At 46.2% G+C, this 15,728-nt stretch overlaps 1 protein-coding gene across 3 annotated transcripts in view; it reads left to right on the top strand.

The window, feature by feature from the left end:
* LOC117005069 (zinc finger SWIM domain-containing protein 6) overlaps positions 1-15,728 on the top strand; it is a 255,440-nt gene that overhangs the window by 13,057 nt on the left and 226,655 nt on the right. The window contains exon 1 of one of the 3 annotated variants that reach the window (XM_033076305.1): positions 5,376-5,915. The exons of 1 other annotated variant lie outside the window; for it this stretch is intronic. In XM_033076305.1, the coding sequence (XP_032932196.1) occupies positions 5,387-5,915 (529 nt within the window). In that variant the 5' untranslated portion in view covers positions 5,376-5,386. Of the gene's footprint in view, positions 1-5,375; positions 5,916-6,709; positions 6,761-15,728 lie in introns of those variants that run through there. One more of the 3 variants, XM_033076308.1, reaches the window with a different exon arrangement.

Here is a 15,728-nt window from a genome sequence, read left to right on the forward strand (position 1 = left end):
CAGGTTGCTCGACTCGGCACCTCGGTTTGCACTTCCGGGGTTGTAAATGTCAGAAAATTATTCACATATTAGCTGCTCCTGAGTGTAAGCCGCATTTCCGGTGCGGGAGCAAAATTTTAGTCAAAACGGTGCAGCTTGTAATCATGAAATTACTGTATATGCCGCACTTTCGTTCGCAGCGAGGACCCGCGTGCAACAAAGTAACGAATTAGTAACTGGAATCGCGGGATCACGGGATTTACTGGCTCAGCTTGGGGCCGGATGGGCTCGGCCTGCTCGGGGCTGCCGACCGGGCCGGGTGGCCAAGCTCGGCGCTGCCGCTCGGCGGGGCTGCTCGGGGCCGGCTGCTGCTGCTGCCGGGCTTGCTCGCCCCCGCCCACTGCCTACACCGTTGCCGCTGGGCTCGCTTGCCCTGGCCTGGCGCTGCCCCGCGGTGCCGGTGGGAGCCTGCTTGCACTCGCAGCAGGAGGGAGGCAGGAACGGAGCCCGCTCTCACCTGCGGCGGCGGCGGGAGGCAGGGACGGAGCCCCCTGCCGCCGCGGGGCTGGCTGCACAGAGTCCCTCACCTTCCCCCTGCACTGCTGGCGGGAGCCTGCCTCCAGGTTGGGAAATTTCAGAAGTTTGTTCATATATTGGCCGCTCCTGAGTGTACGCCGCATTTCTGGGTTGGGACCAAAATTTTAGTCAAAATGGTGTGGCTTATAATCATGAAATTACTGTACATTTTCCTAAATGCTCTTAGATTCTAGCCTGACATCAGTTTCAGAATCATCATGAAATTGAATTAGGATAAAAACCTGCACTTTGAAAGGGCTCATTCACTGCTGCTGGTTTATTTTCACTTTAACAGAGAGACTCTAAAGACCTGGCAATATTTACCCTAGAGTATTTGGTTTAAAGGCTACTAAAAGCAAAACATTCTATTTCAAACGCCTTAAATTTAAAAAAGTTTCTGAACAGAACAACTGAAACTATTTAAGAAAACATTGTAAAGCCAAAGATATTGACCAAGCACATTTTCTTCATTGACCAATCTTGACAATAACTTTGTGAACACTCATCACTATTATCTATTTTTCCTGTGTTTAAATTTCCAGTCACTATACTGCAAAGTATAGTAATATTCCCTACCATTACTTATATCAGTGTTTTTCAGAATTTCAAGAGATAAATTACAGAATACATTTAGAATCCATAAAACCTACAGCTTTCTTATAAAAATTGCTTAGTTATCTAAAAAACCCATAAAGAAACTGGTTTAAAAGGATTCATTTTAATATTTTAAAATCACCTGTTTCAGCAGACCCATCAGTCATTTTGTATTTGATTATTTTAGTGCTAACACTGTGAATAATGTTATGTTTTTTCTTAAAGCTTTAAGAGCCCTCTAACCTCCCTGAGTTTCTTCCTCTTAATCTCTAACTCCCTACTGTTTCAGCACATGAATCTGTATTGTTGTTCAGCTTAAATGCCACGTCTCCTCTTAATGGTTGGTTGTTGTTCTTCTTTTCATATTTTCAGATAATTGTTACCACTTTGGTGACTTGTGTTGGCCAGCATTAGGTTGTCTGCAATCCATTTTTCTACATTTAGACCATTGTTTGTTTCATATAAACACAACTGTGCAGCTATATGTGAACTTTCTTTGAAATTACCATAACTAATAGGAAGATTAAGCCCTGCATGTATTACTAGAATGAGAAAAAATGCATGCAAGTGGCCTAATGTTTTGAAACATTACTAAGAATCAATTTCACCAAACGGTGATCAAGTATTTTTCCAAGCAGCTCACAGAATAGGCCTTGATTACATGCAGGAAGTTAACCAAGTCAAGGTTGCTGTTTTGCAGCTGTTCCTTCCTCTCTGCATAGCTCTGGAACACAGACCTCCCAAAACCATGAGGAAGAAAAAGAGGAATGCTCAGCTCAAAAAGGTCTTTGCACAAGAATATCCATTGAAAGATAAAATTAACAATAAATCCAAATATAGTTCAAGTATGGCTTTAACACATTTTACTTTCTTCCCTGGAATTAACACACCTTTCCACTTGCTTTCAAAAAGTTACAGGAACTCAAGGGGCAATACTAGTGGGACAAAGGAACTTCATACTCAGATTATAATTTGTAAATAATTATGGAGCTACACCAATGCAGAGGAAGGCCAAGGAGAAGCATACCTGGTGCTTATGGCAGAATTTCAAGATCAAAGATGCCATTACTTATTCATGTACTCCCTAGCTCAGAAATGAAAAATGCTTCAAGAGCATCCTGTGTAGCTATTAATATTCTTACTTAACGGGAAGTAGACATTCCTGCTGAGTAGCAGATGGATGAAAAAGGTGGATTTCAATTTTCACTATAAAACTTCTTTATTATGACAGGAAGAATTCTTCCAGTGGCATTAGTGTGTTATTTTTATTTCAGCAGGTGGTTAAGTCCTGGTAAAGAAAAGCCATTACCCAATTTAGAAGAGCATTTTTACTGACTTACTAGATACTTGTTTAAAACAGAAATAGTGCTAGAATAACACAGAAGAAAAAATACTTTAAGATGTGAACAATTATTAACAGAGTGATGGTGTGAAAATTAATTTTCCTCTGCTCTTGTACACATGCAATCATTAATTTTTTCCTTTCTATTTGCTATATCTTCCATTTATCTGCTCTCAGAAATACTGAAATCAATACCATATTAATAGTAAAATAAAGTGCTTCATCCTTATCTCTTGTCTGTAGTATTCAGGCTCTCAAATATCTCCAAAATTTAGTAGGAATTAGGTTATAAATCCAGGAGATCACTTCTAAAGTATATAACCAAAATGATGAAAATGTAAGTTAATATCTCAGCAAGGTATCTGTGAACTTACACAACTGGTACCTCAAGAGTAACTGTTTTGTACTGTCTATACCCAGAAACACAAGAATCAGTTTATACTCATTTCCTGTTCAGAAGGTAGAGCTCATGATCCCAAAAAAACCACCACCTTATAGCATATACAGAAAATGAACTCTGCAGAACACAGTTGAGTCCCTATATATAGTCTACAATTTAAACTCCTTGATTAAAAACCATAAGCCATTTTCTTAATATAAGTAACTGTCAGCAGAAAAATAAGTTCTTTACCTAGATGTAAAAAGATTCTTCACCTATGAAATGAAAAATCAATGCTACTGTCTATGAGCTTAGCAGTATGTGGAAAAGCAAATACTTGCATATTTTAAACCATCTTCAGGTTTTCTGTTGATCTTTTTTTAAAACCCAGTCTACAAATCTTATACAGTTAATTGAATTTCCCGTTCAGTTTTAATGGAAAAGAGTTTCTGCAAAGCTCTTTAAACACCTGTTAAAATAATAAACTATTGGTGTAGTCTCAGGTTTTGGTGAAAACAAAAACTAGATATCAAGTTTCAAGTCAACTTGATGTTATTTGTATTTAGATCTTACACCTGATACACTTGACATTATTTCGCTGATTTCACTGATGGAGCCATCTCCCAACTATGCATTTCCCAGATTGTTGTAATCCACTATCCAAGATGTATCAAGAATGGTATGTCCCTTGATTCTTGTGATCCCTGTAATACCTATGGTCTGACCCTATCCCCTCTGCCTTTGTCCTATTGGCAGGATGCCAATTCCCCCCCCCCCCCCCCGCCTCTTCCTGACCCTAGAAAAGACCCCTGTCCTTGGAGATCTTCTTCTTTGCCTCCTGGACGCCATGAAGAAATAAACCACGGAACCTCACAGGGAGAAAAGAGCTTCTTTTGTATCTTTTACCCTAGTTCATGCTATTGTCCCAGGCTTTCCCTGCTACAGAGTTACCAGGGTGCAGGGTGAGCCTCGGATAATTAACACCAGATGAACACTTGCATTACATCATAGAAAATGTAGTCTATCTGGGTAAACTAATCCACGTGAATGAAGCAACTAGGGACTCAAATCACAGCTTCTGCATCGTATACTATCAAGTACTGTTCATTGTTAAATTCAAGCAAGATAAATAAGTGTTTTCAACTGCAAGTTGCTATATGCAAGAGTCTTATATTCTCAGCCTGCGGCTACTGTGGGTAATCAGCTTTTTCTTTTTTTCAGGAAGGGCATTTGATTTAAGGAGTCGGTATGATCCCATATATCGCTATGCTTTTTAATGAATTCTGAAAAATAAAAAGAATACTTGTCACTTCATGCTCTGCAGCAACTGCGAGCATTATGCACTGCACCACTTGCAAAAAAATTAACCGGGACAGATGGCCAACACCAGCCTTTTTACAGACTTTTTTAACATCAGGGCAAACACAACGCGTTAGTAGCGTTCAATTTACTCACCGCGGGTCATGTTACGGAGCCCTTCATCTTGGGCTACCAGAGCGGTTCCAAGCTGGACCTGTGAAGCCAGTCGGCTGCGTGGAGCTCGCATCAGGCTACAGTCAGCCCACACACAAACACATCCACAGTGCACGCGCGACCAGCGAGCCAGCACACGTCGGGCACCCCACGGGACGGGAGCCCACCCCCCAGCCCAACGGCTGTAGATACTCTAGTGTCTCCAATAAAAGGGAAATTTAGGTCGGGCCTTACTGAGCTGCCTCAAGGACTTGTTGCAGGAACGCGTGGGTTCAGCCACTCCAGATCTTGCTCCAGAAGAGCAGCACCCCAACAGCAACACCCTAGCTTCGCCCATTTCAGCCCGCCTCTGAGGCAAGAGCCCAGGCCAGGCCACTCGACCCCACATGGAGCCACCCATAAGCACCTGCCCTCCGAGGCGCCTCTGCTGCCTCCCAGCGGCCCTCAACTCTCGCGGAGCTCCAGCAAAAGACAGGGGTCCCTCTCTTCCCCCAGGAAAGGCGCTTGAGGCAGGCCAGCCCCCACCTTTTTGTGGACGAGAGCGGCTGCATCAGCCGTTACTATACTTTCCGACTCCGGGATTGAGTTCTAACCCACCCCCGCTGGTTTTCCTAGAGGGGGTGACCGGGTTGAGACCGCGACGGCCCCACCCCCGCATTCCATTCCTTACAAGGTGTCAGAGAGGAGTGCCACCAGCCACGCTCCCCTTTCCCACCAGGCATGTGAGGTGCTCTCAGACTTGCACGCGTAATGTCGGGGGAAAGGAAGGCGACCGATGACACATCAGCACAGCGTCTCTACGCCATGAGCGCACGCACCACCCCCCACCCACACAGAGATCAAGCTTTCCTCAGGCTATTCTATTTACGTTTACGGGGTCGATTTGCATAAGACTCCGCCCCCCACGGTGGGCGAGCAGCCGGTACCGCCCCTTGCGGCCATGTAAAGGAAGAGGGGGCGTGACCCAGAGGTGGCTCGCGGCCTTCCTGGTGTCGTTTATAGGGTATACCTACTTCCGCTACCCGCTTAGAAGCGGTGCGATCATGGCGGAGCGTGGTCAGCTCCCTTTTCCCGCTAAGCGCCTCTGCTGCAGACCTGGCTATGGCTCGGCCAGCAGGCCAGGCCAACGGGCGGGCGGCACTGGCCTCAGCAGTGGGGCGCTCTGCGCTGGACCCTCCTCCGCAACTGCTACTGTAGCTGCTGCCGCTGCTGCTCTGGGGCTGCTACCGCTCGACAAGACCCAGAGCCCCGAGTCCCTGTTGGACATCGCGGCTCGCAAGGTGGCGGAGAAGTGGCCTTTCCAGCAGGTAGAAGAGCGGTTCGAACGGATCCCAGAGCCGGTGCAACGCAGGATTGTCTACTGGTCTTTCCCCCGCAGCGAGAGGGAAATCTGCATGTACTCCTCCTTCAACACCGGCGCCGAGGATCTCACCACCGTCCCCGGGGGGACCGCCACCGGTACCGCGCCCGGCGGGGGCGCGGACAACACCGCCGTCGACGAGAACCGCCTGCCCTTTCGCCGGGGCATCGTTCTGCTAGATGGGGGCTATGTCGATAATGTCCTGCAAGTCGGTGAGTTACCGGCCGGGAGCGCGTTGCGTAGCTAGGCCACGGCCACTTGGGTAGGGCGCTACTGGTCTCAGACGTGGGTCTCCCTCTGACGCGTCACCCGCCTATTATCCGGGGAGCCGCCTCTTGCTGCGCGGCCCGGCGGCCAGAGCCACCCCACCTCCTTGGCGTGTGCGTCCTCCCCCTCCCCCGCTCTCCCCGCGGTACAGCCTTCACTCTCAGACTGTAATTCGGGTCAGGTAACTTCCTCTTCCAGTCTCCTCTTCAGATCCAGAACACGGAATAACTCCTTCGCTTTGTGACGTATCCACAACGCCTGCTGCAAACGGTCGGCCCGCTCTCTGACAGAAGGCTTGGGCACACTGCCCTTTGCCTGTCCCTTTAACTTTCCCGACGCCTTGTGCCCGCTCCATGTAATCCAGAGTGTGTAATCCCGTTTGGCTCTGCTTCCTTCCAACTCCCCCCATTTGGCAACCCGGTCATCACCATACCCTGAGCCACAGTAGCAAGGAGATGTCTCTCCTTCCCCCCTCTTCGGTACCGCTGGTTGAAATGAATCAGCAGAAGGGGAGCGACGGGGGAAGAGGGCGGGAGGCGCCTCGATCCAAAATAAAGAATTAAAAGAAGGTGGGGGCCCCCAGGAGTGGGTGTGCGGTGCGGGGAAAGCTACAAACAAAGGCATTTCTAGGGCGGCGGTGAGCCAGAGGGTGGAGGCGCGATTTGCTCAGGCCCCACCACTTGGGGAAGCGGGGGAGGCATGTGCCTGTCACGGCGGGGAGCTGCTGCAGTTCGGGCGCGGAGAGGCTCACGGATTACTTTAGGATGAGCCCCTGCGTGACAACGGCGAGGTGAGGAGAAAATCGGTGCTCTTTCTTCTTCTGGAGCAATACTTCCCTCCCTCCTTCCGCTGCTGCTCCCGCACGAAGCGACCGCCGCCTTCCACTGTTTTTCCCCCTCTGCGAGCTGGTGGCCCTGGTTAATTCATTCCTACCTCTGTTTAAAGGGCACTGGAGGTTGGTACTCTCCGCCCCGATGGGGGGGGAGGGGGGCGGTTTTGCCTTGCCGTGTGTCTGTGTGAGTGAGAGCTACTACCCCCACCCGCAAGCAGGCCCCGTTGGTGTGGATGTGGCCCTGTGAGGAAGGGGTTTATGGCTTCCCCAGGAAGCTTTCGCCGAGGGTGCTGCCTTGCACTTTCTGCGGCCCGGGCGCATTTACTGTACGCATCCACTATGCGCATTGCTGTGCGGCGGTGCCTCGCGCTGGAGGCGGCGACTGGATACTTTGTTCTCGTTTTAACGTATATGTTCTCATTGGTTTTCTGCCCCCCACCGAAAGGGGAAATCAGACAAAAGACTATGGCTTCTCACTGCCGGCTCGACAATTGGGGCAGGGCGGGACAGAAGGACCGGCCGCGCGGAGCCGCCGTCCCACCCTGTGCTGGGCTGGACCGTCTTCTGGCGGTGCATTGACTGCGGCAGCTGCTTGCCCTTTATTATCGGCGCTGTGTGGGGCTGAGCCGTGCCGAGTTATAGCGGCATCCCTGGTTTCGGTGCTGCGGCTCGGGGTCGGAGGGTGCTGGGCTCTCCGTCGGCATTGTTCGCAGCGGATTTCACTTCGAGGGCAGCCTGCAAACTTGTCTTCTACTTTCTGAAGGGGTCTTCCTGTTCCTGGATTAAGCACCCTTCTGCCTTGGTGGACTTCAGCTTTAGATATGAGTGGGTTTTTTGTGGTGATTTTTTTGTTGGTTTTTTTTGGGTTTTTTTTTTTAACTTTTTTTTTATTCTTAAGGATTTCATTTTTTAATTACCATTTTTATAAGCTTATTGTTTTGACTTTCTCTCCTTTTTTTCCGAAGGTCTGAGGTGCACTGGTGGTTCCTCAAGACTGGCAAAACCAGAAGTAGGACCTTTTTAGTTTGATTGGAAGTGCTGAGACTTTTTTTTCCTTTTGCTTGTACTTGATACTCTTTGCAAGCAATGAGGAATGGGAGAAGTGCACATAGGGAGGTATTTCTTAGTTGATTACATTAAAACTAGGAATTCACTGTGAAAATAAAGCCAAGGGGTGATAAAAATGGATGCAGTCTTTTCTAGGACACCTGGTGTGGGCTTGGCTTTGCTTGCTTTCAAGTAGTGGAATAGGCCTCAATGAGTAGCTGTTGTGAAAAACGAGATTTGCAATTTGGAAATTTTGTTTTTTAGACGTTTAATAAGGGTTAAAAAATTAACCAGCGCTGATGTGTCCTTGGCTTTTGGCCAAAAAGCACGGGGGGGGGGGGGGGGGGGGGGGGGGGGCGGTAAAGTCAGAGAGTGTGATCTGTATACTATTACTGAGGTACATACATATTCATGTGCTTCATACATTACTCAGACATTCTTGTGAGTTTTTGATGTTTCAGGAACTCTTCAGTTTGTTTTTTTTATACTCAAACTTTTCTGCATGACATCCTGTGAAATATGTTTTATTTCTTTTTTGTGTCTCCATCCTGTTGTTCCACGTCCTCCAATAAGGGGTTAACAATTTTTTTCTACGATTCTTCTCTCCGGTGCTCTGCTTTTGTCACTGTTATCTTTTGGATAGATCAGTCAGCAGATGTGGGAATCAATGTAATTATTTCCCACCATTCTTTCAGTCACATAGAAACATTTTAAACATTTCATGTTTTTGCTAAGGCCTGTGATATAATACATTAATCACACCACTATTTCTATAAACTATATGGTACATACTTAAACTAATAGATTATGTTATATTAACAAACAGCTAAATAAAATTATACATTGTACTATATCCAAATATTTATGGTCAATATCAGCATGCAAAAGCTAATACATAAATGCAAAAGCCAATATTACATTGTAGTTTTTAACATTGTGAATGAAAAAAATGTGTTTGTTTATAGCTTCAAAAGGAAGTAATGTTGGGAAGGATCAATATGGCGAAAGAAAACATGCGTAAATACAACTGGAGTATTGACTGCTACTTCTGTACTCCTTAACTGCATTCTAAATTCCTATAACTACTACTGAAAATATTTCAGTTGGGTTTGGACGTGAACATTTTTTTTTTGTTTGTTTACCTTATATGGGCTTATTTTGGAAGACTGCACAAAAACAGTGGAAGCTGGTGATATGAAACATGTCAGTTGTATTGTTAAGGACATTGCCCAAATGCTTCAAATGGACATGGGACATTGTTCCTGCTGTATTTAGCATTGGTGCAGCTTTCCCTCTCGTACTGTTCCAGGCCCCATAATTTAAGGATGTGAAGGTCCTTGAATTGCCCCCAGAGGATGGCAACAAAGCTGGTGAAAGGGCTGGAAGGGATGTCCTATAAGGAGTAGCTGAGGGCTCTGGGTTTGTCTAGTTTGGAGAAAAGGAGGCTGAGGGGTGACCTCATGGCTCTCTACAGCTTCCTGAGGAGGGGAAGTGGAGAGGGAGGTATTGACCTCTTATCCCTGGGATACAGTGACAGTATGCATGGGAATGGTTCACAGCTGTGCCAGGGGAAGTTCAGACTGGACCTAAGGAAGCATTTCTTTACTGACAGGATGGTCAAACACTGGGACAGGCTTCCTGCAGAGGTGGTTGATGCCCCAAGCTTGTCACTGTTTAAAAGGCATTTGGACAATGCCCTTAATAACATGCCCTAATTTTTGGTCAGCACTAGAATTTTTAAAGTTATTTTAAGGAGAAAATGAATTGTAAATCTCTTCCTATCATAGTTTTTAAAACAAGGAGTCTTCTTTTATAGAAAAGCTTAAATTGGGTTGACCTAACAAAATTCTTCATAATTTGTTTCAGGTCAGTTTTCATGCTTCTTACATTTAATTTTTCCCTTAAATTCAAGGCTTTCCTTGCTTCCAAGAAATGAGTTTCAAAGTTTGCTTTCAGTTTAGGAAAGGTATTTCATTGTGGACTGACACTGGCCAAATGCCAGGCACCCATGATAGTTGCTCACTCATCCTCCACACCACAGCTGGACAGAGGAGAGAAGAAATTTAACAAAGACTTCATGACTTAAGGACTGGGAGAAAACACCCCAAGGGCAAAAGAGGCTCAACTTAGAAGTACAAAGTGAATTTATTACTAACAAAATCAGAGAAGGACAATGAGAAGTAAAATAAGCCATTGAAAACACCTTTTCTTCCCCCCAACCCCTCCCTCCTTCCCACTGACAGCACAGGGAGACAAGGTGTAGGGGGTTTGGTCAGTTAATTACCCAAGATCTTTCGCTGCTCAGGGAGAGGAGTCCTTACCCTGTGAGACTGTGGGGTCCCTTCCCATGGGAGACAGCTCTCTGTGAACTTTTCCAATGTGGTTCCAATCTTACAAGCAGCAGTCCTCCCAAAACTGCTGTGGTGTGGATCACTCTTCCACGGGTTTCAGTCCTCCAAGGACAGGCTGCTCCAGTCTGGAAGCAGGGCCCTTTCTCTCCACTGGGTCTCCCACTGGATCACAGCCTCCTCCAGGCATCCACCCACTCCAGTGTGAGCACCTCCCCCACAGACTGCGGGTGGATCTCTGCATTCCCTGTGGATCCCCATGGACTGCAGGGGGACAACCTGCTTCACCATGGTCTTCACCATAGCCTGCAGAGAAATCTTGGCTCTGGCACCTGGAGCACCTCTTCCCCCTCCTTCTCCACTGACCTTGGTGTCTCCATGTTGTTTCCCTCACATGTTCTCACCTCCTCTTCTCTAGCTGGAATTAAAACTGCATGCCCACTTTGTTTTGATTTTCTTCTTAAATATGTCATCACAGAGGCATTACCAACCTCTCTAATTGGCCCAGCTTTGGCCAGCAGCATGTCCATCTTCAGAACCATCAGAGTTTGGCTCTGCTGAACATGATGGAAGCTTCCAGCAGCTTTTTACAGAAGCCACCTCTGTGGCCCTCCTGCTACCGAAAACCAGACTGTCAAAACTAACACATCTGTATATGATCCGGTATTTTGGTATGTAGCAATTCTTGAATTTGGGACATTTGCCATGCCAACAACTGATGCTTGTGCGCTCTCTGCACTCTAGGAGGTTGTTGTGGGTGGAGATAAAGTTTGCTGGAGAAGCCCTGATGTTGAGCCCACAGGATGCAGAGAGGACCTCGTTGCTTTCTAAACTTCTTAGAGAGGAGTCAGGGTGTGGCTGAATCCAGTTTTAGCCCCAGACTTTGTCAATGGTTTAAGTAACTTTTTCCCCTCAGGATTAAAGATGGTAAATCAGATATATAAAATGAATTATTTTATTATGATAAGTGATAGACAAAGATCTTAAACAGGACTTATATACTATCACAGTATAAAAGCTAAAACTACTAGTAGTTTATAGTATAGTGCACAATATCAAAGCAATTATATTAAAAACTAGCAAAAGGAAACAATTATTAAGTAGAGATAGATTTAACTCACCCATACCAACACTTGTGGGCAGGTCTCTTACCTCAAGGAGTATCCTTGGGGGGCATCCCCTTCCCAAGGAGGGAACTTCATACACACACTCCTAGGAGGAATATGTTAGAACCTGACCATATGAAAGTGAACTAGACTTTTTTAGTGTGAAGTGATATGACTGCCAGTCATGTCACCAGGTCAGTTTAGCTGCTTATCTGCCAAATCTTTGCCTCACTATCAGGATATTGATTTGGTTGCTGAGCCAGACTATTTTTAGCATAATTCAACACCAAAACCAGCATGTGACACCCTCTCCTTGATCACATTCCAAGACAGAGCATCCAGGGCAGGGCGTCCTGCTACACTCTACCCCCGTGACTTCAGTCAATCATCTTTACCTCACAAAGTGGTAGTGCAGTTACCTCTTTGCCTCCAAGCTATAAAAGCATCCACTGCATATATGTACATTATTGTCAAATATGTTGAGATAGATCAATCTCCTCAGTTTTACTATTTTTCTTAATTCATGTAGTTTGAAAGAGTGTTAGCTTGAGTTATACAGTATGCATTAATATACAAAGTTATTATAGAAATCAGTTAGAATTTACCTAATACTAAAATTGTAACAACAGGGTATAACATTAAATTCAGAATGTTTGTTGCAGTTGGGACAACTTGTCCTAGTTTAGGGCAAATTTAGGGAAAAACCTCCTGGAGGAGCCCCCCAGGAAAGGGGAAAAAAACAAACAAACCTCCCAAGACTCCTCCCCCACCCACCGGGTTCGGGAAGTATTTCCTCAGAGGAAAAAAAGTGGAAAAAAACCTGTTTATTAATTAAACAAAACACTCCCAACACAAGAGAAGAAAATTAACAACCCCGGATGACAAAAAAACTCTTTCACCGGTGTGAGAGGGTGGCAAACTCAGGAAAATCTCTCCTGTGGTAGTGTCAGTCTCCGGTGCTGAGAGTGGCTGCTGCAGATCTCAATTGCAGGGTCCCAGTTTTCCTCGGTGATCCAGGTCCGGTCCAAACAGGTTCAGAAAGTATACAGAAAGGAAAGGGGGAAAAGAACAAAGAACAGTCCACAGAAAGAGATTGGACTGCCTAACTAATAAGCAAAAGCAAAACTAAAGCTAGCAAAAAGCAAGCAAAAGCAGCTAGCAGCAAGCAGCAAGCAGCCTGCCTGAGTCAACAGAGCTAGCCTCCCAAGCACAGACATGGGGGAGGGGAGCCAAATGATAAGTAGACAAAACAAACTTTCACTTAAACAGAAACACACGATTTGGGGATACAAGCCACCATTATGTCACCCCAGGACAACAATCCAAACAAGTCATCCTACCAATGATGTTACCAGTTTGTGCAGATCAGAATATTTCCTACCCTTGAGTCTCAAAAATGGCAAGAAAGATGTGATGCAAACCAGGATTCAGGGGGAAGAGTTCATGAAACCAGTCTTTAGGTTACAATGTCTTTGGTAATAAACAAGAAGAACTGGAAGCCATGGTATAGCAGCAAAGCTATGATGTAGTTGCCATCATGGAAATGTGGGATGACTCACATAACTGGAGCACTGCACTGGATGGCTACAAGCTCTTCAGAAGAGACAGGAAAGGAAGTGGAGGCTTTTGATGTCATGGGTATTGAAAACTAATGGCGATTATGTTGAACGTCTATGGGTAACAATTCAGGGGAAGGGCAACAAGACTGACATCCTGCTGGGAGTCTCTTATCGACCATCCAACCAGGAAGAAGAGGTGGACAACTTATTCTACAAGCAGCTGGAAGATGTTTCAGGATCACCAGCCCTTGTTCTTGTAGGTGACTTTAACCTACCAAACATCTACTGGGAACTTAATACAGCAGATAAGAGGCAATCCAGGAGGTTCTTAGAGTGTGTGGAGGACAACTTTTTGTCACAGCTGATGAATGAGCCCACCAGGGGAGGGACTATGCTAGACCTGTTCTTTACAAATAGAGACGGGCTGGTGGGAGATGTGGTTGGAGGCTGTTTGGGGCATAGTGATCATGAAATTATAGAGTTCTCGATATTGGTGAAATAAGGAGGAACATTAGTAAAACTTTCACACTAGACTTCCAGAGGGTTGACTTTGGCCTATTTAGGAGACTTTTTTGGAGAGCTCCTTGGGATGCAGCCCTTAAAGGAGTCCAGGAAAGGTGGGCATGCTTCAAAATGGCGATCTTGAGGGCACAGGAACAGACTGTCCTTGTGTACCGAAAGATGAGTCAACGAGGCAAACTTCCAGCCTGGATGGGCAACAAGGTTTCAAAGGTGGTTAGGAATAAAAAAGAGGATGCATCATCTTTGGAAGGAGGGTCAAGCCTCTCAGGAAGTATTTAAGGGGGTTGCTAGGGCGCATAAGAAAATCATTAGAGAGGCCAAAGCTCAGTTTGAACTTAATTTGGCAACTTCTGTAAAGGATAATAAAAAATGTTTTTACAAATATATTAATGGCAAAAGGAAGGGTAAGACCAACCTTTGTTCTCTATTGGATGCAGGAGGGAACTTAGTAACTGCAGATGAGGAGAAGGCGGAAGTGCTTAACGCCTTCTTTGCCTAAGTCTTTAGTGGGAAGAGGGCTTGTCCTCAGGACAACTGTCCTCCTGGGTTGGTAGATGGTGTCAGGGAGCAGAATGGTCCCCCTGCTATCCAGGAGGAGGCAGTCAGAGAACTGCTGAGCAGCTTACATGTTCATAAATCTATGGGACCAGATGGGATCCATCCCAGGGTGATGAGGGAGCTGGCAGATGAGCTTCTGAAGCCACTGTCCATCATTTGCCAACAGTCTTGGCTCACTGGTGGGGTTCCAGAGGACTGGAAGCTGGCCAAAGTGATGCCCATTCATAAGAAGGGTAGGAAGGAAGATCCTGGAAATTATAGGCCAGTTAGTCTGACCTTGGTACCCAGTAAGGTAATGGAACAGTTTATACTGTCATCGCGCAACCCTTACAGGATGGCCAGGGTATCGGACCCAGGCAGCATGGGTTTAGGGAGGAGTACGTCGTGTTTGACCAACCTGATCTCCTTTTGCGACCAGGTCACCCACCTGGTAGATGCGGGAAAGGCTGTGCATGTTGTCTATTTGGACTTCAGTAAGGCCTTTGGCACTGTCTCCCACAGCATACTCCTGGAAAAGCTGGCAGCCCATGGCTTTGACAGGAGCACTCTTTGCTGGGTTAAGAACTGGCTGGATGACTGGGCCCCGAGAGTTGTGGTGAACAGTGCTGCATCCAGTTGGTGACCAGTCACTAGTGGTGTCACTCAGGGGTCTATGCTGGGGCCTCTTCTGTTCAATATTTTCACTGATGACATGGATGAGGGTATTGAGTCTTTCATTAGTAAATTTACAGACGACACTAAGCTGGGAGCATGTGTCGATCTATTGGAAGGTAGGAGGGCTCTGCAGAGAGACCTGGAATGGTTGGGTAAATGGGCAGAGTCTAATAAGATGAAGTTTAACAAGTCCAAGTGCCGAGTCCTGCATTTTGACCACAATAACCCCCTGCAACTCTATAGGCAGAGGACCGTGTGGCTGGACAGTGCCCAGGTGGAAAGGGACCTGGGGATACTGGTCGACAACCGACTGAACATGAGCCAGCAGTGTGCCCTGGTGGCCATGAAGGCCAACGGCATCTTGACCTGTATCAAAAATAGCATGGCCAGCAGGAGCAGGGAGGTCATTCTTCCCCTGTACTTGGCACTGGTGAGACCACACCTTGAGTGCTGTGTCCAGTTTTGGGCCCCTCAGTTTAGGAAGGATGTTGAGATCCTTGAGCACCTCCAGAGGAGGACAACAAGGCTGATGAGGGGCTTGGAACACAAGCCCTATGAGGAACGATTGAGGGAGCTGGGGTTGTTTAACCTGGAGAAAAGGAGACTCAGGGGTGACCTTATCACTCTATAACTTCCTGAAAGGTGGTTGTAGTCAGGTGCTGCTTTTTCCAAGCAGCACCTGACAGAATGAGAGGACACAGTCTTAAGCTGCACCAAGGAAAATTTAGGTTGGATATTAGGAAAAAAATTTTTACGGAAAGAGCGATAAAGTACTGGAATTGTCTGCCTAGGGAGGTGGTGGAGTCACCATCCCTGGATATATTTAAAAGGATGTAGCACTTGGTGCCATGGTTTAGTTGAGGTGTTAGCGCATGGCTTGGACTCGATGATCTTAAAGGTCTCTTCCAACCTCGTGATTCTATGATTGGACAAGTTCAGCAGATTGGTCATCGACTTCCTTTTGTATATAATACAAATCTAATTTCTCAATCATGAAGTTCTGTGTGGCCTCCCAAGCTCAATTCAGGGAGGAATCTTTTCCAGTCCTCTGTGGCAACTAGAGAGAAGGCACAAGCATCTTAAAGCAGTGCTTGGGGAAAACTAGATGCATAGCTAATAATCAAACTAGCAG

The sequence above is a fragment of the Catharus ustulatus genome, chromosome W, assembly GCF_009819885.2.
Source record: "Catharus ustulatus isolate bCatUst1 chromosome W, bCatUst1.pri.v2, whole genome shotgun sequence".
Classification (NCBI taxonomy): domain Eukaryota; kingdom Metazoa; phylum Chordata; class Aves; order Passeriformes; family Turdidae; genus Catharus; species Catharus ustulatus.